The sequence below is a fragment of the Lemur catta genome, chromosome 15, assembly GCF_020740605.2.
Source record: "Lemur catta isolate mLemCat1 chromosome 15, mLemCat1.pri, whole genome shotgun sequence".
Classification (NCBI taxonomy): Eukaryota; Metazoa; Chordata; class Mammalia; order Primates; family Lemuridae; genus Lemur; species Lemur catta.
Genome location: NC_059142.1, coordinates 52728843 through 52752774, shown reverse-complemented (window position 1 = coordinate 52752774; position 23932 = coordinate 52728843). Strand labels below are relative to the sequence as shown.

The 23932-nt window shown below is 43.1% G+C and overlaps 1 protein-coding gene across 1 annotated transcript in view; it reads left to right on the top strand.

Annotated features, from left to right (window-relative positions):
- The window catches only part of SRP68 (signal recognition particle 68), a 36450-nt gene extending 13042 nt beyond the window's left edge, over positions 1-23408 (top strand). The window contains exons 5-16 of the mRNA XM_045525721.1: positions 96-178; positions 457-566; positions 1967-2049; positions 3333-3473; positions 11533-11631; positions 14349-14413; positions 17515-17671; positions 18263-18357; positions 19359-19488; positions 21589-21664; positions 21979-22031; positions 22583-23408. Coding sequence (XP_045381677.1) covers positions 96-178; positions 457-566; positions 1967-2049; positions 3333-3473; positions 11533-11631; positions 14349-14413; positions 17515-17671; positions 18263-18357; positions 19359-19488; positions 21589-21664; positions 21979-22031; positions 22583-22810 — 1320 coding nt within the window. The 3' untranslated portion in view covers positions 22811-23408. The remainder of the gene's footprint in view (positions 1-95; positions 179-456; positions 567-1966; positions 2050-3332; positions 3474-11532; positions 11632-14348; positions 14414-17514; positions 17672-18262; positions 18358-19358; positions 19489-21588; positions 21665-21978; positions 22032-22582) is intronic.
- Positions 23409-23932: the final 524 nt, after the last annotated feature.

Sequence of the window (23932 nt, the reverse complement as noted above, 5' to 3'; positions counted from 1 at the left end):
TTTTTTATATCAAAGTTTGAAAGCAGTAGAGGAAGACTGAGCAGGAGTGCTGGTGGTTTGGGGTTGAAGCATTCTTCCTTTTCATCTCCTCACAGGCTTACACGGCTTACCTCTCAGGAATGCTGCGTTTTGAACATCAGGAGTGGAAAGCTGCCATTGAGGCTTTTAACAAATGCAAGTAAGTCCTGTGGTCCAAAGGCGTTGACTAGTTTCGATTATAGATAGTCAAATTCAGGCTGCAGATCAGGTAATGGCTTGTTTCTATGAAAGTTAGTATGATTTTTTCTTTTCCTAAAGAAATGTTCGCTATTCTCTTTTACCGTTAGAACATGCCAGTTCTGGTAGATGGTAGAAAAGCTTCAAAGGGCTGTGTTTTGTTTTTAGCCACTGTATTCCTTATGAGTTTATTTTGTTAACATTAGGATGCTGTAAAACCTGACATTTCTTTCCTTGCAGAACTATCTACGAGAAGCTAGCCAGTGCTTTCACAGAGGAGCAGGCTATATTGTATAACCAACGTGTGGAAGAGATCTCACCCAACATCCGCTACTGTGCATATAATATTGGTGAGCAGGGACTGAGGTATTGCACCAGCTTGAGCATTGGCAGGTGGCTTGCTGGGAGCTCAGCTCAGAGAGCCCAGGGAATTTATTTAATGTTCTTCTCCTTCCTTTGCATCCATCCTCGTCCTCAGTTTTGGTTGATGACAAAAGTAGACAGAAGGCAGTTCCTTTGCTTCTGTTTCCTGCCATCTTCTACACTCCCCAAGAGTGCAGTCTTGAGTCCCCAGCTGAGTTCATTTTTAACTTTTTAGAGCAGTTTTAGGTTCATAGCAAAACGGAGAGAAAGCTACAGAGATTTCTCCTATAACCCTGTCCTCACGCATGTGTGGCCTCCTCCATTATTGTCACGCCCCAGAGTCCATCTGTTACAATTGATGACTGTACACTGACACGTCGGAATCTCCCAAAGTCCATAGTTTACATTAGGGTTCTCTCTCTCTCTTTTTTTTTTTTTTTTTTTTTGAGACAGAGTCTCGCTGTGTTGCCTGGGCTAGAGTGAGTGCCCTGGCGTCAGCCTAGCTCACAGCAACCTCAAACTCCTGGGCTTACGCGATCCTACTGCTTCAGCCTCCCCAGTAGCTGGGACTACAGGCATGCGCCACCATGCCCGGCTAATTTTTTCTGTATATATATATTTTAGTTGGCCAGATAATTTCTTTCTATTTTTAGTAGAGACAGGGTCTCGCTCTTGCTGAGGCTGGTCTCGACCTCCTGACCTCGAGCAATCCACCCGCCTCGGCCTCCCAGAGTGCTAGGATTACAGGCATGAGCCACCGCACCGGGCTAGAGTTCTCTCTTTATGTTTTTTTTTTTTTTTGCCCCTTCTACCATGTGATATTTTTTCTTTTATTTTTTTAAAGAGACAGAGTCTCGCTCTGTTGCCCAGGCAGGAGCGTAGTGGTGTGATCATAGCTCACTATAACCTTGAATTCCTGGGCTCAAGCTATCCTCCCACATCAGCCTCCAAAGTAGCTGGGACTAAAGGCGTGTACTACCATGCCCAGCTAATTTTTAAATTTTTTGTAGAGATAGTGTCTCACTATGTTGCCCTGCTGGTCTCCAACTCCTGACCTCAAGTGATCCCCCTACCTCCGCCTCCCAGAGTGCTAGGATTACAGGTGTGAGCCACTGCACCCGGCCAGGGTTCACTCTTGATATTGTACATTTTGTGAGTTTGGACAAATATATAATGACATGTATTCACCATCATAGTACCATACAGTATTTTCACTGCCTCAGCCAGGTTCATTCTTTGTAAAAGACTTTTCTTCAGAGAGTAGATCATACTGCAGATTCATTGACATGTGTATGTGGAAGGGCAAAAGCTCTTTTAAGACTTAGTTGAATCTACTGGTTCACAAGAAAACAAACCAGCCCCTTGAAGATTTTCCTTTTTCTTTCAGGGGACCAGTCAGCTATCAATGAACTTATGCAGATGAGACTGAGGTCTGGGGGCACTGAAGGTCTCCTTGCTGAGAAATTGGAGGTAATCTATGTACATTTTTGTGAAAAGTCTGGTTTGAAAAAGTCTAGAAGAAGTAATTCATAATCCCACCCATTCCCTAGGTGTTATTGCTATTAATGTATGCATATTTATATCTATATTGGCAAATATCTATTCGTTAAAAGTTTTAACAAAAAACTTTTCAATTAATACTTTATTTAACTTTTTAACTTCATTGCATTTTGCATTTATTTTCTAAGTAAACAACATATACTCATAGAAAAAGTAAGAAATTTGAAAGATTGGGAAAAAAATAAAATCACATGGGTTACCAACTGGAGGTAACCACTTATTAATAATGTGTTAAATATCTTGCAGACTTTTCTTTCTTTCTTTTTTTTTTTTTTTTGTGTGTGTGTGTGTTTTGAGACAGTCTTGCTCTGTTCCCCTGGGCTAGAGTGTAGTGGCGTTGTCATAGCTCACTGCAACTTCAAACTTACGGACTCAAGTGATCCTCCTGCCTCAGCCTCCCAAGTAGCTGGGACTATAGGCTTGCACCACTATGCCCAGCTAATTTTTCTGGTTTTTGTAGAGAAGGGGTCTCTCTCTTGCTCAGCATAGTCTTGAACTCCTGGCCTCAAGTAATCTCAAGCCTCAGCCTCCTGGAGTGCTAGGATTATAGGCGTGAGCCACCACACCCAGCCATAGACTTTTCTATATGTAGAAAAAAGGCATATGTTTTAAAAATGGGATCTCACTCTACACTGTTTTTAAATGTACCTGCTTTTTAAATGTAACATCACATGCATTTTTTCTACTTCAGTCTTTTGACTCCATTGTACAGAAGTCTGTTTTATTTAACCACTTCACCATTGTTGATTAAGTGGCAAATAGTGTTACCATGAATATCTGTGTCCCTGGTTTTTGCATGCATTCTTAATTATTTCCTTAGGATAAATTCCTAAAAGTGAAATTGAATGTTTTGGAAGCTTTTGATGCATATTGACGAATATCTTTAAGTTTGTACTAATTCGCATTTTTACTTGCAGTGTATACAGATACGCTTTTCTCCTCATATCCTTATCAAAACTAAGTGTTGCTCTTTTTAACCTTCTGTTGTACCTTTTTAGTATTTGAGTTTCCATAAGCTAAGATACATGATACCAGGGAGGAATTTAAAATAAGTAGAAATTGGTGTGTACTCTACTTTATAAGGGATATAATATGTTGGTTATAGAAAGAGGCAAATAATAGGTTCCACTTATTTTCACCTTTGTTACTTATATCCACAGTTAAAGCTTTAACTCTTAAAAACTACTTTCCAGGCGTTGATCACTCAGACTCGAGCCAAACAGGCAGCTACCATGAGTGAAGTGGAATGGAGAGGGAGAACAGTTCCAGTGAAGATCGACAAAGTGAGGATCTTTTTACTGGGATTGGCTGATAATGAAGCAGCCATTGCCCAGGTAAGGAGGAAATGCCTATTTCACTCTCTTCTGTGTGTGTCTGTGGGTTGTGCCTGTGTGTTTAAGATGTAGTGGTTTGTTGGTGGTGTTCATTTCTCCTAAAACAAAAATTTTTCTTAATGCTATTTGGGATTTGGTAAGTCTGGAGGTGTACCCTGTTAAATTATTTTGAAAACTGAGTTTTATAGAGCAGTTCTTATGTTTAGAGGGCAAAGAAATTGACCGCGACAGTTGTCAACGTAAAAATGGGAGCAGTAAGAGGCTAAGTTGAAATAAGAGGTCACTTTTGGTCCAGCAGGTGGTGTAGCAGCTTACCTCTTATGTCCCTGAAATCTCTCTGACCCGTTGTCCTACCCTTCTAGCCCTTAAGGGTTCACCTCTCATTCCTGGGCCTTTACAGAACCTAGTTAAACCAGAATATCTTGCTTTGTTTGTGGTGTACATGTCATATTCATGCAAAGCTGTGCTACTTGATACTACTTACTGACATAATTACCTGCTTGTGGGTGTGAACAACCAAATGCATCCCAAAAGATAAGAGATCTTGGTGATCATAGGTTTGTTTGAAGCAGACAGTGATTGAGACACTTTCCAGAGCTCCTCCTCCCTATGAGGTAAAGGGCATCGTAAAAAAATCAACAAGCTACTGATAGTCTACTGCCTCACTAGGGACCTGTGGCATTTCACCGGACTTCACAGTAATCTATCACACCCTGAATAATTTGTATATGAGATGTGGGAGGTGCTCTGTTAATTGTGCTGATGAGTTGTGTTAAGCACCTAAACTTTTCAGTGACTTGCTCCAAAATGGCTACTTTGGGTTGAAGGCAGCTTTTAACAGTTGAAGAATTGATTTGTGTCCTTGTCTGTGTTGTACAGTGCCTCTCTCATATTCCTTTTACTCGCTTAAAGGGCAGAAGGCTGCAACAATACCCATTTCAGTATATCAGTTGGATTTCCCAGATGGGAGGAAAAGGTGCAGGGATGTTTTATCAGAATTTGTCTTTCTCTTGTTATACATAATTAGAGAATAAGACTCGTATGGGTTTGGAGGTTTTGGGGGGGTTTCCCCTCCTTATTCATGAATAATTCAATTTGGACTTATGGTAACTCAGGATCTGTAGCCAAGGTTATGTGCCTCAGCCACTATAGGCCTTCACTGCCAAACAAAGCTGGTCCTCCATCCAACTGGGTTATTAGGAAGCATAACTAAGACCTCCTCCTGCACCAGTAGAAATTGTGAGATGCAAGTATACTAGGAATCTTGTATGGGTTTTTAAAGGTTTTTGTTGTTGTTGTTGTTGTTGTTTGAGACAGAGTCTCACTCTGTTGCCCAGGCTAGAGTACCATGGCGTCAGCCTAGCTCACAGCAACCTCAAACTCCTGGGCTTAAGTGATCCTTCTGTCTCAGCCTCCCAAGTAGCTGGGACTACAGGCATATGCCACCATGCCCAGCTAATTTTTTGTATGGGTTTTTAATTGCTGTCCCACAAGATACAGTGGGGTGTTTGAAGGGTATATAAAACCAGAGGAGTGGAAGGAACTATGTGAGGACAGTTTAAGGTCGTTCATTCAATTTAGAAAGATAAAGACTAAGGGGAAAGAATATTTGAAACCTGTTAACATAGTAAATTACATTGATTAATTTTCAATGTTGAACCAACCTTGCAGATCTGGGATAACCCCACTTAGTTTCACTATCCTGGAAAATGAGAACTATGCCCTAGAGGCACAGGGTACTTAATTTCAGTGTCTGACTCTCTCTGTCTGTCTCTCTCTGTCTCTTTCTCTTTTGAATTTTTTTTTTTTTTTTTTTTCCGATTAAAGAAACAGAGTCTCACTCTGTTTCCCAGGCTGGAGTACAATGGTGCAATCATAGCTCTTGGGCTCAAGTGATCCTTCTGCCTCAGCCTCCCAAGCAGCTATGACTAGACGCATATGCACCACCATGCCCAGCTCACTTTTTTGCTTTTTAAATTTTTTGTAGAGACAGAGTCTCACTATGTTGCCCAGGCTGGTCTCCAACTCCTGGGCTTGAGTAATCCTCCTGTCTCAGCCTCCCAAAGTGCTGGCATTATAGACATGAGCCACTGTACCCGGACCCTCTTTTTTTTTTTTTTTTTAATTTATTTTTGTTTTATTTTTTACAGGACAATTATTTATTTTTAAAAGCGTGATAAGGTAGACTTTATTCAGGACCATCATGATAAGTATAGGGACCACTATGGTGGTATTTTGTAGTGTGGGAGAAAGATTGGACTTAACTCTGAATACCACATGGGCATGGGGGGACAAGGGCAATATAAGTAACCTAAACTTTTGTACCCCCACAATATGCTGAAATAATAATAATAATAAAAAATACCATATGGGCAAGTGGGAATTTATAGCCAAGGAGCAGGGTGAAGGTTAGTGGATGGAAAATTGCTAAGAGGAAACATCAGAAGGAAGAGGGGTTCTGGCTATAAACCAACCTAACACAGGACTCTTGCTGGAGACAGACCAAGGTGATTAGACATCCCCTTGGGATAGTAGAGGATGAGGAAGGTGATCAAACATCAAGGATGACCAGATATTTGGTGGGGAAGGTTCCTTGCTAAATTGACATAGCAGGTTCTTTGCTAACACTGGATTTTACAAGTGCACAGACAGGTCTATGAGGAGGTTCAGGAGTCTGACTCAAGTTTGGCCAAGCAGAGAATCTTTGTTTCACCTCTTGTGCAACCAAAGAAGAGAGATTCTTCTTTCCTTTGAACAATATATAAGTCCGTTTTCTCATTCAGTTGCCTTTGTTCCGTAAGAACTGGCCGAACCATCTGTTGGGACTTGGTAGTAAAGGATATTTACTGGATAGCAGTCAGCCATTTAATGGGGGGTGGATTTCTATGAAAATAGGGAAAAAGAAAGATTAATCATTGGAAACCCATCAGTTGAGGAGATTTCTAGGTGTTGGGCTCAAGGATGGCAGTGGCAATCTGATAGATTTCTTGGTTTGCAGTTTGAATGTCTGGTGATGCCACTGGGTGTTCTAGTAGTTTCTTTTTTGTTTTTTGTTTTTGCTTTTATTATTATCTTTAATTGACAATAATTATACATATTTATGGGGTACAGTGTGATATTTTGGTACATGTATACAATGTGTAATGATCAAATAAGGATAATTAGCATATCTGTCACCTCAAATTTTTGTGTGTGTTGGCAACATTCAAAATCTACTTTTCCTGCCATTTGAAAGTATACAATAAATTGTTAATTATAGTCACCCTATGGTGCTATAGAACACTAGAATTCTTTCCTCCTGTCTAGCTGTACTTTTGTATCTGTTAACCAACCTTTGGCTGTTCCCCACTACCCTTCCCTGCCTCTAGTAACCACTGTGCTGCTCTCTACTTCTATGAGGCCAGCTTTTATAGCTTCCACATATGAATGAGAACATGTGATATTTATCTTTCTTTTTATTTTACTTTCTTCTTTTTTTTTTTTTTTTAATTTTTTTTTTTTTTTTTTTTGAGACAGAGTCTCGCTTTGTTGCCCGGGCTAGAGTGAGTGCTGTGGCATCAGCCTAGCTCACAGCAACCTCAAACTCCTGGGCTTAAATGATCCTCCTGCCTCAGCCTCCCGAGTAGCTGGGACTACAGGCATGCGCCACCATGCCCGGCTAATTTTTTGTATATATATATTTTAGTTGTCCAGATAATTTCTTTCTATTTTTAGTAGAGATGGGGTCTCGCTCTTGCTCAGGCTGGTCTCGAACTCCTGAGCTCAAACAATCCACCCGCCTCGGCCTCCCAGAGTGCTAGGATTATAGGCGATAGCCACTGCGACCAGCCTACTTTCTTCTTTTTTTTTTTTTTTTTGAGATAGGGTCTCAGTCTGTTGCCCAGGCTAAAGTGTAGTGGCATGATCATAGCTCACTGCAACCTCGAACTTTTGGGCTCAAGTGAACCTCCTGCCTCAGCCTCTTGAGTAGTTGGGACTACAAGTGTGCACCACCATGCCCAGCTAATTTTTTTTAATATTTTGCAGAGATGGGGTCTGGCTATGTTGCTCACTCTGGTCTTGAACTCTTAGACTCAAGCGATCCTCTCGCCTTGGCCTCCCAAAGTGCTGGGATTACAAGTGTGAGCCACCATGCCCGGCCTGGCATTTATCTTTCTATGCCTGGCTTATTTCACTTAACATAATGTCCTCCAAGTTCATCTATATTGCCTCAAAAGAAGACAAAATTTTGTTCTTTTTTATGGCTAAATAGTAGTCTATTAGGTGTGTATACCACACTTTCTTTTCCATTTATCTGTTGATGGACATTTAGGTTGATTCCATACCTTAGCTATTGTGAATAGTGCTAAGTAAACAAGGTAATAGTGTAATAAACAAGGGAGTGCAGATATCTTTTCAACGTACTGATTTCTTTTCCTTTGGATAGATGCCCAGTAGGGGTGTTACTGGATCATATGTTCTATTTTTAGTTTTTTGAGGAACCTCCATACTGTTTCTGTAATGGCTGTACTCATTTACATACCCCAGCGGTGTGTAAGAGTTCCCCTTTCTCCACATCCTTGCCAGCATTTGTTGTTTTTTGTCTTTTTGCTAATAGCTGTTCTACCAGGTATGAAGTGATATCTCATTGTGGTTTTGATTTGCTGATGATTAGTGATATTGAACATTTTTTCATTTTCCTGTTGGCCATTTGTGTATTGTCTTTTGATAGATGTCTATTCAGCTCATTTGCCCATTTTAAAATTGGATTACTTGGGGTTTTTGCTGTTGAGTGTTTGAGTTCCTTGTATATTCTGGATATAATTACAGTGTCTCTTAACGTAGCTGATACTGGTATTTGCCACCCTCTAGTAACTGGAATGCAAGAATTTGGTAACCCCAGCTTGATGCTTGTTTGTAGAGGCTTTTATGTTTAAATACTAAAATAACAGTTTACTGAAAAGCCTGGAAGGAAGAAATAATTCAGGGAAATAGAATATGAGACTGAAAAGACTTGAGTTTAGAGTTAATCAGCTGCCAAAATACAGTTGCAAAATTTTGAGTTTCTTTAGCCAAGCTTTCAGTCTTCACATCCTGAATACTGTCTTCTTGGTTTATCTCTATATTGCTTTCCTAATACTTGACAGATCCTGAATTGTCACTGGTAGTTGCATTGTGGGAATATTCTTAGGCAGCTCTTTGTGCAGGGAGGTATTAAATATATGTGGGCTTTTGATGCCTTACCAAGTTGTGATTAATATTTTAATGAGTACAGGGGAGACTATTCGTCTTTTTCCTAAAAAAATATAAATAAATAAACTATTCTCAAGTGAGGTTATCTCCTTTGTTACCAGATTTCCATGTTTTTTCCTAGATCTCACAGGGCTGGGGAAGGTTTGGTTCCTGTCCCCATAGTATGGGTGTGGTGGGGAATGTGCTCAGACTTGCTTTGTATGTCTCTTAGTCACACCACCACCTTCCAGCAATTTCTACAGACAAGTGAAAACAATCTGGGAATCTGGTTTTTAATATTCTAGCAGGAGGTCTATGCCTCAGGACGCTGTGGCCGAGTTTCCTCTGCACCAGTCAGCGTTGAGACATTGCTTGAGGAGCCTGAGACTGTAGAAAAAGCATATTCTGGAGGTTTCAAGTTTTATAAAAATTATTATAGAATTTATCTACTTAATTATTAGGGCTAACAAGTAACACATTACTTCTGGGCTTAAGCTTTCTCTCTGGCATAGGCACACCTGGGAAAAAGGTCCAGCCAGACCACAATTTTCTATGCAGGGAGTTTGCTGTCTGTGCTTAGGAACATTCTCGCTGGTTCAGTGGGTGACGTGGGAGGTTGGTATATAGATGATACGCAATCCTGCCTCTACATGTTGAGAGGTGTTTCTTATTGCATTGTCCTTTCAGGAATTATCTTAGACTGGAATATAGGTTTATATCATAAAAGTATAAGTAGTAAAATATATTTAAGGCTTGCAGTTTGGAGACATTTTGTCCAGCCCAGGGAGAATCACGAGAAGTTCTCCTTCAGAGATTAGTGGTCTCTGAGTCACTGTGTAGCGTGGGTGTCAAAAGAAAAACACAACTGACTTAAGTCCTCCCCTTCAGATATGCTTTTTCCTTCATTGTTCTTTAAGACTTGTATAAAATTCCCAATGGAACTTAGAATTTTTTTGGAAGCAATAGGGAAGTTTGCTTACGTTCAGCATCTTGATGCAGAGGTTTACTTAGTTAAAGGGAACAAACATTTGTCAGTAAAGAGGTTTAGCATTTTAGTGTCATTTTAATTTAAACCATATCCTACCTACAGGAAAGGAGACAGATCCTGTGTAGCTGGTAAAACGGAGTTTGCGCTTTTCTTACTTAGACACCCATTGCCCAAACCACTGAACCCCACCTACCTGAAAAAGGGTGTTGGTGGCATATTTGTTGAATTGCGTGGTATTAAAACTGGTGCTGTAGCTCATCCTTCCTAATAATGTGGCTCTGGTGTGTGAGTGTGGTTGGTGGTTTTGTTTCTTAAACAGTGCCAAGTCTATGCACCTATCTTATTCCAGTTGTTAAGTATCATACAGCTGCACCATTCCATAGGATTTGTACTTTGAAAGATTTGGCCAGCAAGTTTGATTAAGTGATTGCAAAGAATCTTGTCAACTTGAGGTCTTTAACAATGTTCTGTATGTGTATTTCTTTAGAGCTGCATTCTCCAGTGCATTGAAATTTAAATTAGTAAAAATTCCAGGTGCTCCTTGTGTGGCTAACTCCTACTGTGCAGGTAGAGAACAGTTCTGTCATTGCAGAAAGTTCTTTTGGATGGTGCTACTCTATGCTTCAGTGAGTTAATGGTGGCTGTGTTTGCCTTAATAAATTTCTGTGATGACTGTGCCCCTGGGTTGCTCCTAATTTAGTGAACAACAGGAATGTCAAGTATCTTATAAGTGGAAAAGTATGTTTGCTTTATATTGGGTAATTCATAAGGGGGATTTTTTTTTTTTCACACTGGAAACTAGGAAAAACATAAGAGTTCTTCAGAAAAAAGGCTTTCTTTAAGCGTCTCCTAGCCATCTGTTAAAGAGGTGGGCAGTACTGGGTTTTCTTTTGCACTTTCTTAGAGGTCAATTGAGTGTTGAGACAGTTTTTCAGATTGGGTGTTAGTTTCTATGGAAAGTCAAATATAATAATGGAATGTTAATGTTTTAATTTCATAATGGGTCTGCCAGAAATACAAGTTCATCTCCTTTCTGCTTTTTGTCCATTCCCACCTGCTCAGTCAGATTCTTTAGGATGATAATGTGGTTTGGCAGGTATTCAGTTAATGAATCACTTTTTCACTTACCCAGGTGTGTAGCAGAGGGGTGACGCCCAGTACTTGTACAAGAACTGTCACCTCATACTTGTCAACCTTGTCTGCCTTAAAAATTGTTCTCAGGGTAGGAGCCATGTGCAGTATCTGAGTGCTGAATGTCTATGGTGAAGAGAACCTAGTATGATATTTAGGAGAATTGAGTATTGATTAGTGATGTTTATCACTTGCTTGGACCTAAAAGAAACAAATCTATAAGTTGGGTTACATTTGTAAAGGGTAATTTTGTGGCATACAGTAGAGCTTGACAGTTTGTTCTGGAAGGAAAAAGGAAAGGAAACTTCTGGCATGCTATGCTTCAGTATGAAGGAGCAGTGCCCCAAGTCTAGTCTGTAAGGTCTCTGAAGGGGTGCCAGGTCCTGGTCCTGAGCAGAGGGAGACGCTCTGGAGGAAAGTAGCAGAAAGTACTGTGACAGAAAGAAATTTAAAGCATCAGCTGCCTGACAGATAAATTTGCAGATTAGTTATACAGATGGCTTTTTCAATATGTTTACTTTTAAAAATATAATTCACATTCCATATGAATAATGAATAAGGCTATAAGAAAATCTTACGTGGTAGAGAATAGTAACAATTAAAATGATCTCTGATTTGGAGCACGTGTGAGTGTGTGTCGGGGGGAATCAGTGCTACAATGCCCTCCTCCCATTAGAATACTACGATTTACTCAAAAGAAAGTCTCTTGTTCGTTGTGCCTTTGTTTAGGCTGAAAGCGAAGAAACCAAGGAGCGTCTGTTTGAGTCCATGCTCAGCGAGTGTCGGGACGCCATCCAGGCTGTTCGGGAAGACCTCAAGCCAGACCAGGTAGGACCATCAGCTGAACCACCGGGTGTAGGTCCATTCTCAGGTGGGGCCCAGTGGTCTGAGTGCGCCACACTCTTGGCCACCGGTTTTTCTAGTTGTAGTGATCAGCTGACAAACAAGGGCCTCTTCCATGCTTCCTTTCCAAAAATATTGTCCCTGTGGTTGTTGAATATTATTTCCAGCCTAGATGATTGTCTCTTTCATCCCTGTCATCAAAGTCTATTTATCCTCCCTTTATCGGGCCTCCCCAGCCCTGGAACTCCACCTGTTTCCAGTTCGCCTTTTGTCTTATGCATAGACTACTGCTGAGATCTCACTGCTTCTCCTGTCTTGGCCTTGGTTCCTTCTCTAGGCCTTTCTTTCTAGAAGTTCAGATTGAATCTTTCCAAATCCCATTTCACTTTCTGATTATTAAAAGCCCGGTGATTTCCTCTAGGTGTTGAGCAGTGGTCTCCACCTTTTTTTTTTTTTTTTTTTGAGACAGAATCTCTGTTGCCCAGGCTGGAGTGTAGTGACATCATCACAGCTCACTGCAACCTCGAACTACTGGGCTCAAGCAGTCCTCCTGGCTCAGCCTCCTGAGTAATTACGACCACAGGCATCCACTACCATGCCCAGCTAAATTTTTTTTTTATACAGATGGGATCTTGCTGCGTTGCTTAGGCTGTCTCGAACTCCTGGCCTCAAGTGGTCCTCCTGCCTCGGCCTCCCAAAGTGCTAGGATTACAGGCGTGAGCCACTGTGCCTGGCCTAAACTTCTGTGATGAGGTGTACCCCATAAGCAAAATTGCACATGTACCTTTGATATGTTTATCTATAAATTATATACTTTATTATTCAACAACTGATTTGTAATATATAAAATACATTGAAATAAAGTTTTTAAAATTAGATAAATATAAATACAAGTTCAAATTTTCTTCTTATACCCACACTCCTTAGGTTTTATGTGCCCCACTTTAGAGACCACTGGCCTAGCAAACATGGTTTAAACTCCTTCGGCTGGTTTACAGGCCTTCCCCAGTCTGTGTCCAGCATATCACTCTGCTACATCCTTCTGAGTCCTCTGCCTCCAGCTGTTCTGCTTAGCGTGGTCTGAATATGCCTTTCCCTCCTGAGTGCGTTTATCATACTACTGTCATTCTTCCTTTCCCTCCTCACACCTGGGTAATCTTTTCCTCTCCCTTTTCACCTATCCAAGCCCCACCTTGTTTTTCAAGGCCCAGCTCATAGCTTATCATCTCCGAAAAGCATGCCTACAATCATCCTAGCCCACAAAGATCTCTGTATTTTCTAAATATCGGATACTTGCAGCTATAATTTTTGTTTGATAGTTAATCAAGTATTGCCTCTTTTTAAAAATTTATTATTTTTTAAATTGTGGTAAAATACACATAACAAAACTACCACCATTTTGCACGTGCAGTTCAGTGGTATTAAAATGCATTCATAATGCCATGCAGCCATCAGCACCAGCATTTCCCCAACTCTTCATCTTATAGAATGGAAACTCAGTACCCAGTAAACAAGAACTTCAGGTGTTGCCTTTTAGCGTTTTGTTCCTTGTTTTATATTTACCTTTTGGTTATATTTTCCCCAAGATCGTAAACATCTTAATTTAAGCAACTATATATTTTTTTCATCACCTGCCACAGTACCTTGAATATAAATGTTTCTTTTAAAAATCACTGCTTTCTCTAGGTAGTCGCCTGCTTCCTTCTCCCATTCGGCTGCCTGTACGTACCATGCTTCCCCTCATCCACTTAACGCAGGTCCCTAGCCTCCGTCACTATCACTCACCTAAACTTCACAGCAGTCGGGGAGATGCCTCACAGAACGTGATGAATATGGTGATACAAAGATGCATTCATTTCCTGTTGCTGCAGTAATATTACCACAAACTTAATGGCTTAAAACAACATAAATTTATTATCTCACACTTGTGGAAGTCAGAAATCTAAAAGCGGCTTCCCAGCGCTGTGTTCCTGTTGGAAGCCCTGGGGGAACTAGGAGAACCCTTTCCCAGTGTTCCAGAGAGTGCACTTCTGCTGTCCTTGACTGGTGGCCCCTTCCTCCATCTTCAAAGCCAGGGGCCCACTGTCTTCTCTCCTCTCTGCCCTCTGCTTCTACCCCTACATCTTCTCAATCTCTGACCTATCTGTGTCCCTCTTCTGAGGACCCTGTAATTACATTGGGCCCATCTAGATAATCCAAGATAACCAAGGATCCCTAACTTAATCACATCTGCAAAGTATTTTTATCATGTAAGGTAACATCTTCACAGATTCCATGGAAGTTAGGATGTGGACATTGTTGGAGGCCATTTTTCAGCCAGCCACAAAAGGCAAGCTCTGATAGCACAAGGGCACAGCAGGTGTCACTCAGGCTTAAGCCACAGTCCCTAACATGGAGCCATGGACTGTGGAATGCCTGTTTTTAATGTTTTAAGATTAGAACTGGGAAGAGTGGACAAAAAACTTCAACTGGTCATTACTCTGAATTTTCTTACTTGAGGCCAGTTTTTAGGCGGTGTTGGCAACTGAATGACCCTGTCATTCTGTAATATGTCAAGTACATCTTTGTTATTTGAGGACCCCTAACTTACTACAGTCTACATCTATGTTCAGGGCACTTTGGGGACCACACCTTTGAATGAGGTGGTCAGAGCCAAGGGTAGGATCAGCTGTTTTAGTTTTTACCTTTTTCACTTTCTGCAGAAACAGAGAGATTACACCCTTGAAGGGGAGTCAGGAAAGGTGTCTAATCTTCAATACCTGCACAGGTAAGGGTTATTGTAATTTTTCTACTTTTTAATATTACGAAATATATCATTGGAACAAAAGAGTATATAATGTTTTGTACATTTTAATTAATAATTTCCTAATATATAATAATACTAATGCACATACATGCATTTCATCATATAAAACTATATATACATTTGCATATTATTTTAATGTATCTAATTTAAGATTTTTACATAGCTTCAGAACTAGAACACACCAGTGTTGGAAGCTCCCTGTGGCTCCTCCTTTGTTTCATTCCTCCCCTTCTTCTAGAGCTAGTCACGCTCCTTCCCAGTGCCAAGCTCTGAAAGTTATTCTGTTTGTTCTGAATGTTTCAAAGTTGTCTCTTTCGTGTTTAAGTTTAATTCCATCTGGAGTTTGTATAAAGTAAGGATCTGCTTCGCTTTTTTCCGTGAGGATAATGGATTGTTCCAGTACAATTGATTGACTGCTCCATCCTCTCCCGCTGGTCGCAGTGCCGGCTCTGTTGGGCTTGTGGCCCGTCTGCTCCTCGTGCTTTTGCTGGACTCTCTTCTGCTCTATTGATCTATGTGTCTGTACTTGGATGGGCACAATGAATTGTTCTAACTTTGTGCCCAATCTTAACATCTGATAGAGCAAGTTCTCATCAGGTTTTTCCTTGGGTGTATCGTGACTATTCTTATCTCTTTGTTCTTTCGTATACATTTTTAAATCACTTTGTCAAATTTCATTTTTTAAAAAGGTAAGTCCTGGCCAGGTGCGGTGGCTCACACCTGTAATCCTAGTACTTTGGGAGGCTGAGATGGGAGAATCACTTAAGGTCAGGAGTTTGAGACCAGCCTGAGCAAGAGTAACTCCCTGTCTCTACAAAAAATTAGCTAGGTGTGGTGATGCACACTTGTACTCGGGAGGCTGAGGCAGGAGGATCACTTGAGCCCAGGAGTTTGAGGCTGCAGTGAGCTAGCCCAGGGGGACAGAGGAAGACCCTGTCTTTTAAAAAAAAAAAAGTGAATCCTTCTTTTGTTTCACAGAAGAAAAGAGGAAGAGTGGTATTTTTTGGAATGTACCATAGAGAAAGATTGTTACTTGGTTGGGAAAACTCCACTTCTCATCAGATTCTCTTTCTATCTGACCTCGAAATTTTGATTTCTTAGTCACTGCTTGTCATTTGTATGGTGAACCTAACAATGTCCTTAGCCATCCCCCTGCCCCTCTCCGTAGTTTTAGAAAAACAAAACCACACATATTCCCTTCTTTGCCCTTAATCTCCATTCTTAAGGAATTTTGTTCTGTGCAAATGTCAGAGTGACTGCCAGGGGACTTGGCTGCCTAGAGTATGTAGCAAGAGTGGCCCTTGAATGTTACCTGTTTCAACAACCTGGGGAGAAAGATGAGGCTCCAGGAGGTTAAATGGTATGTTTGTAGTTAACAGCCACAAATAGTCAGGAGTTACTCTAACTTCCTTACCTTCAAAAGACTCTTTGAAACCTCAACAAGGCTTAGGAAACTGAAATTTTGAAGGCTTTGCCCTTGGATCCATTTTTCCACCTTAAGGTGGAAAAATGTCAGGATCATGAATTTCAGTTAGGATCGAAGACCAGCTTTGGGGTAAGTTGATGAATGAAGAATCAGGTAGCTTTTGTATTTTAATAAAACTTTGTAAAGTTGTGTCTGAATTCCTCTATCACTTGTGTGTATAATAGTTACTTTGAGAGTCTGATTTTTCTGCAGAGCTTTTTAGGAAAATCCATCTCATGATATTCTCTCCTATTTCTCAGAAGCAGCCACTTCTGATTCTTCTAACAAATTCTTTTGGTACTCATGTCCATATAAATGACGTGTCTGTTGCTGCGTCTGGATCTGGGGATGTGGTCCTTCCGTGCACCCCCCGCTGCTGTCCTGTCTCACCCACCCCCATCCCACCCCTACACAGGCCTTCTCATTTCTGATACCATCTAAAGGGTTCATTTGGGTTCTTTGAATATTATTTTTAAAAATATAATGTCTTGTTCTAATTTCACAACTGTAAAGTCTTCCCTCATCTTTCTGGGATTATTATAATAACAATAGTTTTCTTGAAGTTTTCTTCTCCCTGCAGAGTCTGGTTCCTCCAGGTTGCTTATTTGTCCCCTCTTGGTTTTGGCCTCTTTCTTGTTAGAGGTTTTCCTTAGATGTCGGGTGATCCTTGGTCAGGGACTCCTGTTGAGGAATGAGGCTTGTCAGGTGGGAGCTCCACTCAGGTGTGCGGGCCTCACTGTGAGTGTCTGGCTCTGCCCTTCCACAAAGGACCCCAACTCCAGAATCTTGAAGTTTCTCCTGGCATGGTCAGATCCCTGGAACACACTGGCCTAGTGTGTAGAGATAGGAAATTGTGTAGAGATAAGGGCAGCAGGTCAGTGCTTAACTCGACAGTCCCCTTGGTCATTATGGAGCCCTGGATTCAGCTGTGCCTGGATCCCCTGTCCACAGACAGGCATCTTTTGTATCCCCTTCACGGGGTGGTCTCCAGTCTTGCGCCAGAGTAGGGTGGGGATCTAGAGGCATAAGTGCTTTTCACAGATGTTTAAGCAGTTACCATGTTTTTATCCACTAATTTTAAAGGGACTTCCCAGGTGGCACAGTTAGTCTCTTAAGTACATACACATGGTTAGTGTGCGTCACCATCTGAAGAGACTGTACCTTGGTGTTTTCTGAAACGAGAAGGTTGTCAGATGAGCAGGAGCAATTATAATGGGAGCACGCAGTCCTTCTAGTGTGGGCTAGGCAGGGAACTAGTCCTTGCTCCCGAGACTGGCTCATCATCCTCGGGCCATCTTAAGGACTAACAGCATCCTCTGAAATTAGTAACTCTGTGGCTCTTGACGAAAGTTACAGAGGATGTAATTCAAGCTAACGTCAGATTTAGTGATAAAGTCTCGTGCTGGTCCCCTGTGAATTTGCTACCAAATAGCAGCCAAATTGAGGGTCCCTTGAAGCCCAGGCCAAATGGCCCTGCTGTGTGACACACCCTCATCCCCACACTTCCCCTTGGTCAGTCCCAACTCATCATGCAGAGCTCTTCCCAGCATCTCAGCTTTTCTGAGCATAACTGGAGCTGACATGTGGTACATTCCAGCTATCTGACTTACATCAAGCTGTCGACAGCGATCAAGCGCAATGAGAACATGGCCAAAGGTCTGCAGAAAGCCCTGCTGCAGCAGCAGCCAGAAGATGACAGCAAGCGCTCCCCCCGGCCCCAGGACCTGATCCGGCTCTATGACATCATTCTACAGGTGAACCTTGAGGACTGGGAAAACCCCTGTCCTTTGCCTGTGTTGGACACAAAATGGCTTAACTCCGCATAATAAAACAGCTGTGACAACCAGGAGCTGTTAGCAGCTGGGTAAAAGACAAAGGTCTTGTATTAGTTCAGTCTGTGAGCCCCTGTATTTCAGATGTGTCGATGTGTAGAGACTAGTAAATCCACAGGTATTCACTGCATGCTTCACCTGTGTACGATACCCTCCCAGGTGCTGTGGAGCACCTGAGTCCACACTGTCTCGGCCCCACGAGTTTGTCAGTTAGTAAGATTTCAAGATATACACAAGGCATCCGTGTAGGTGCCAAACAAGTAGGCTCCTCTGAGGTAAAAGTTCAGAGCTGGAAGAGTTCCCTTCCAGCTGGGAAAGTCCGAGATGTGTCTGAAGGTGGGTGAAATGTGAGTTGAGTTATAAAGGACAAATAGGCTTTCTGTATTAGCGAGGGGAACAGAGGCCACGCCAGGTGTGACTTCTGCCAAGTCACATTTCACAGACTGTAAGGTCTTCTTTCAGAAACTCAATCTGAGGTCTTTCATGAATTTTCTTGTTGCATCTGTCATACAGAATTTGGTGGAATTGCTCCAGCTTCCTGGCTTAGAGGAGGACAAAGCCTTCCAGAAGGAGATAGGCCTCAAGACGCTGGTGTACAAGGCTTACAGGTAACACCATGGGACGGGCAGGGCTTTCCTCTGTCTGCACTGGACCTTGTCCTGTCCCATGGAAGATGGGATCACCAGCCCTGGACTGTGTGGTCGCCTGCCCGTCATCAGAGAATAGTGAGCCCAGTGTGTTCAAGGAAAATGTCTACTAAAGGTTGCGGCCAGTAGTGTCCAGTGCACCTCGTGTACTCTTTGTGTAGGTCAGGCAGTCGGAGTGCACCCACATTAAACTTGTCTTCCTCTCTCCTCCCCCCTTCCCATGGAAAAGGGACAAGCACTAAAAAGGGTGTTAATTAACAGAACCAGAGTGGCCAATTTAGGGAACTTGAACTGAATTGGGATAAAGCTCAACTTCTCAGTTACTTAAATGAATGATATTATTTTTAAACTGGAAGGAGGCTGTGTAGCAAGATGGAGGTGTAGCCAGAATGGCAGAGTAGAGCCACATGCATTCATACCCTTTTCTGGCCCTCACACCCCAGTGCGCTCTGGCTCTCCAGGGTGCCCCGTCTTCACTCATGTGGCCTCCTCGGTCCTGTCAAGGGCCAGCAGCGCCCAGGCTGTGCTGAGCCCAGTAGAGGAACTTCAGTTAGAAATAAACTTTGGGTTTGGTTTTTGGAAAAGAGATGAGCAGAGATGAACGATTAGGACTTGGATGTGTAGACAGGGGTAGGTGGGATTTATATTTGAGCCAGACAACATTCTGCCTTCTTGCCTGTCCTTGACCCATTTTGGAAACTGCCCCTTCTTTGCAGAGTCAGCCAGTAAGTAAAAGACAGTGGCTCAGTCTTAGACCTACATCGTCATCTCTGATTGCTGGGAAGAGTCTGCAGGTTAGCTGAGCAAACCTGAACATTTACGGGGCAAGGGTCTCCCATGTAGTGCTCTTGAGTTTAGAAACCTATTGTCCAATGTAAAGTTTAGCCCAGTCTGCAGGGAAAGCCTTGATCTTGAGTACTGGTTGCTTTAGAATGCTTTGGCTCCTTTCCCCTCTCCCTTAGGTGTTTTTTCATTGCTCAGTCCTACGTGTTGGTGAAGAAGTGGAGTGAAGCCCTTATCCTATATGATAGAGTCCTGAAATATGCAAATGAAGTAAATTCCGATGCTGGAGCCTTCAAGAACAGCCTAAAGGTGAGACCTTGACCTCTCCTTGTTTCTAAGCCCGAGGAGGTCATGGAATGAGCTGCAGAGGGCATAGCAGCTGGGCTCCTGCTCAGGCTGGCTTCCCCTGGCTGCCCGGGAGCTGCAGGCTGTGTAACTCATGGCTGTGCTCCACGCCTGAGGAGGATTGAGACAGGAAGAAGGAAAGCCATTTCTCTGTTTTAAAAGAAAAAAACCCTGTAATCCTAGCACTCTGGGATTATAGAGGCAGTAGGATCGTTTCAGCCCAGGAGTTTGAGACCAACCTGGGCAACAGCAAGACCGTGTCTCTACAAAAAATAGAAAAATTAGCCAGGGATGGTGGCACATGCCTATAGTCCCAGCTACTTGGGAGGCTGAGGCAGGAGGATCACTTGAGCCCAGGAGTTTGTGGTTGCAGCAAACTATAACAACACCACTGCACTTTACCCAGGGCAACACAGCGAGGCCCTATCTCCCCTCCAAAAAAAACCTAAAAATCCTGAAGTACTGTTCTCAGACTTGGCTACATGTTAAAATTGCCTGGGAAGATTTAAAAAAGATGAATGTCTGGGTCCCACCCCCAGAGATTCTGGTTCTCATTGGTTCTGGGTGGTCTAGAATGGGCACTGGGATTTTTAAAAGCCCGCAGTGATTCTAATGTACAGCAAAGTTGAGAACCACTGGTGAGGCCTTCCTGCATAGTGTGTGCCCAAGCCCCGCGGCAGCTTTGGGGGGCTTGCTAGAAATGCAGACTCTCAGGCCCCACCTGGGGCCTCCAGAGTCAGAACCTGCATTTTAACAAAACCCCCAGGTGATTTGGGTGTCCACTGAGGCTTAAGAATTTCTGATGGTGGCCGGGCGAGGTGGCTCATGCATGTCATCCTAGCACTCTGAGAGGCCAAGGCAAGAGGATTGCTTGAGCCCAGGAATTTGAGGTTGCTGTGGGCTAGGCTGACGCCACAACACTCAGGGCAATGGAGTGAGACTCTGTCTCAAAAAAACAAAAAAAAAAAAAAAAAGAATTTCTGATGTTAAGTACAGCAGTGGAGGGTTTGCTTTATTTTACTGATTGTTGAATGACAACTAGCTTCTTAAGCTTGTAGTCTGCTGTGATGATGTAGAGATTATTAAAACATTGGCTAGTCCAAGGAATCCATGTATATTTTACAAGTAGAGACTGTTTAAAAAAGCAAACTGAGGTTATTATTATTAATGTAGTCTCTGCCAGTGTGTGAGCACTGTTGCTGATAGAGCCCTTGCTGTTGGCCCAGGAGGGATAGAGTAGAAGCCTGGTTTCTGCCTTCAGAGAGCTTGTGGTTTTGTTGCAGCCACAGACTTGCATGCGGGAGCCCATGTACGAATACAAAAGAAGCAAGGGAGCCTCAAGCAAAGGCAGAGAGATAGGAAGGAGGGGGTGGGTGTGGCAGCAGCATCACCACAGTGAGGTGTCATCTCAGGAGAGGAGAAAGAGGCAGTTTACAAATACCCATCTGACCTCACGTGCTCAATGGTTTGGGGGAAAGTGTCAGAGAATGGAGGCATGAAGGATTCTGTGGTATTCAGATCTTATCAGATCATTCCCACCGTGCACGGTAAAAGACTGAGGCCAGGAGAACTGTATACCCCTTGGAGAAGCAGTGGGATGTGGCGGGTAAGAACTTAAGCCCTTGAACCAGCGACCTGGTTCTGAATCTCAGCTCTGCTACCACAGGGGGAGTGTGACTGGCACTTGATTTAACCTCTCCCTGCTTCGGTTTCCTCATCTGTAAAATGGGAGTGCAAACTGCCTCAAGATTATTGAGAAGAGTAAATTAGCGATTGTGTGAATTGCTTGGAATAATGCCTGGCACATAATACGTTTAGTGTATGATAAATGTATTTACATTTTCATTATCATCGTCACTGTTTCCAGGCATTATTACTAAGCCATGGCATAGCTTTTCCCATTTAAAGCAGGATAGCTTTTTTTGTTTGCTTTAATAGGGAGAGCTGTTTAAAAAGTCTAAAATCCTGTGAAAATACCAGTGGGGTCGCTTCACTCAGGTCAGCCTGGTGTGCTTCTCTGAGCTGGCGCTGGCTTGGGAGAACACGTTTTCTGAATCGTTTCAGGACCTGCCTGACGTGCAAGAGCTCATCACTCAAGTGCGGTCAGAGAAGTGCTCCCTGCAGGCCGCTGCCATTCTCGGTGAGCCCCGTGCCACGTTAGGCATCGACTCGTGTAGGAGGATTTAGAGAAACACTATTGTATTGTCTCTTCTCCCTGGTAACTGCCTTCCATCCCACTGTGCTGGTTTCACTGGGCTGACAGCATTGGAGCTGGGATTTATTGTCTGTTTACACCACATCTCAACAGAATTTGGACCCAGGAGGGAGAGGGCTGACTCCCCACCTCCTGGTGATCTTTGCTCTTGGGATTTGGAAGCCATGTATGTGACAGGCTTCATTTGTTGCTGCTGTGTGCTAAATCCTGTTCTCACTGAATCTCTGTGAAACTTTCAGATGCCAATGACTCCCATCAAACAGAGACTTCCTCCCAAGTCAAGGACAATAAGGTATGTCGGGGCTGTGGCTTTTGAGGAATAAAAAGTAGGATTAGTAGCTCATTAGGAACATGTACTCGTTTGTAGAGCAGTGGACCCTTAATTTCTAAGGAAACCCCCACTTCCCTCCCTTCTCTTATTCAAAGACCTGAAAGCTGCCTGTATAAAGTATAAATTACACTTTAAAGGGAATTTGTTCTGTGAAGTTTGGATTTGGTCAAGGGGCTGCACTTGTGGATCTGGGGGGCCACTGTGACCTTAAGGCCACAGTTCCCCACCCCTGACTCTAGCTCATCCCAGATAAGAAGGCTGAGGAACCCGTCACTGTGTAGTGTAGCACCCCTGGGTAGAGCTCTAGCTTGTGGGTCCAACGGCCGTCTACCCCGATCCCAGCCTGGCTCGCTCTGGCTTTCAGTGACTCTAGCCTATCAGGTGGGAGATCGTGGGGATCGGATGAGATGGCACACGTACAGCACCAAACTGGGACTCGGCAAATAGTGAATGTTCCACCGAGAGTCTTCTGTGGTTAACACCCAGATCCCTCCCTTTGATTTGACTTCCAGCCTCTGGTTGAACGGTTTGAGACATTCTGCCTGGACCCTTCCCTCGTCACCAAACAAGCCAACCTTGTGCACTTCCCACCAGGCTTCCAGCCCATCCCTTGCAAGCCTCTGTTCTTTGACCTGGCCCTCAACCACGTGGCTTTCCCACCCCTTGAGGACAAGTTAGAGCAGAAGACCAAGAGTGGCCTCACTGGATACATCAAGGGCATCTTTGGATTCAGGAGCTAACCAGGCCCTTCCTCGGGGGCAGGGGGAGATCCAGCTCTTAATCTGTATTTTGAGAAAATCCCAGCAAGTTCCATGACATTAAATCCAGGTCTGCAGTGGTCCAGGGTGGGAGTTTAACATCTTCAGCCCTGCGTTCCTATGTCTCGCGTGTGTGTGTGCGCGCTTACATTCTTAACCGGTGTATTAGGAGGGCACCCTGTCGTCTTCTGGTAGGTGTGTTCAGGGTCGTTCTGTCTCCTGCACCTCCTGTGAGAGGGGCCGCTGTGAGCCATGACTGATTCCCGTCGGTTAGTAATGCATTCAGGAGTCCACACCAGGCATGGATGGGGCCTCGCAACGTTGTGTCAAGTTTCCTCAGTACCATGGATTTGAAGGGAACTCATCTTTGCTGTGAGCATCCAGAATCCCTTGAACAGTTTGTCTATGACTGAAACATTGGCAACGTCACCCCCAGAATTACAGTCAGCCTGGATTCCCCTTCACCTCCAAGCAAATGCTAAGAAGTTTCAGAACAAGCAGAGAGCTCTATTTTTAGAAGAAATATGTTACGCTCAGAAATGATGAAACCAAATCTTATATTAAAGGCAAAGATGGTGGAGACTGTGCCCATTTTTTACATGCCCTCCCTCATGTTCGTCCCTCTTCTCTCCTCGGGGACCTGGTTGTATGACCTCATCCCCATGAGGTCAAGTGTGTCCTGACTTCCTGGCAACTGGGCAAGACTGATGCCAGATTCGGATGTGTTAGAGGCACTGTTTTTAAAAAGAGTTCCCATCCCAGTCTAGTTTTTAGCAGCCATTACAATTTAATCAATCTCCTTCCTTACCCTTTTTTCCGTTTAGTCATCCTTTTTATTTCTATTATAACATCAATAATAGAAGTCCAAAAGCAATGTAAGAAAGCAAAGAATAAAAGTGATTTAAACATGAGATGTACCTGACACCTCTGAGTCCCTTTGGAGATCAAAACTCACTTGTCCCATAGGAAAGAAAATCCACCATGAGAAATATTGGCTTAGGCCGGGCATGGTAGCTCACACCCGTAATCCTAGCACTTTGGAAGGTCAAGGCAGGAGGCTTGCTTGAACCCAGGAGTTCAAGGCCAGCCTGAGCAACAGCAAGA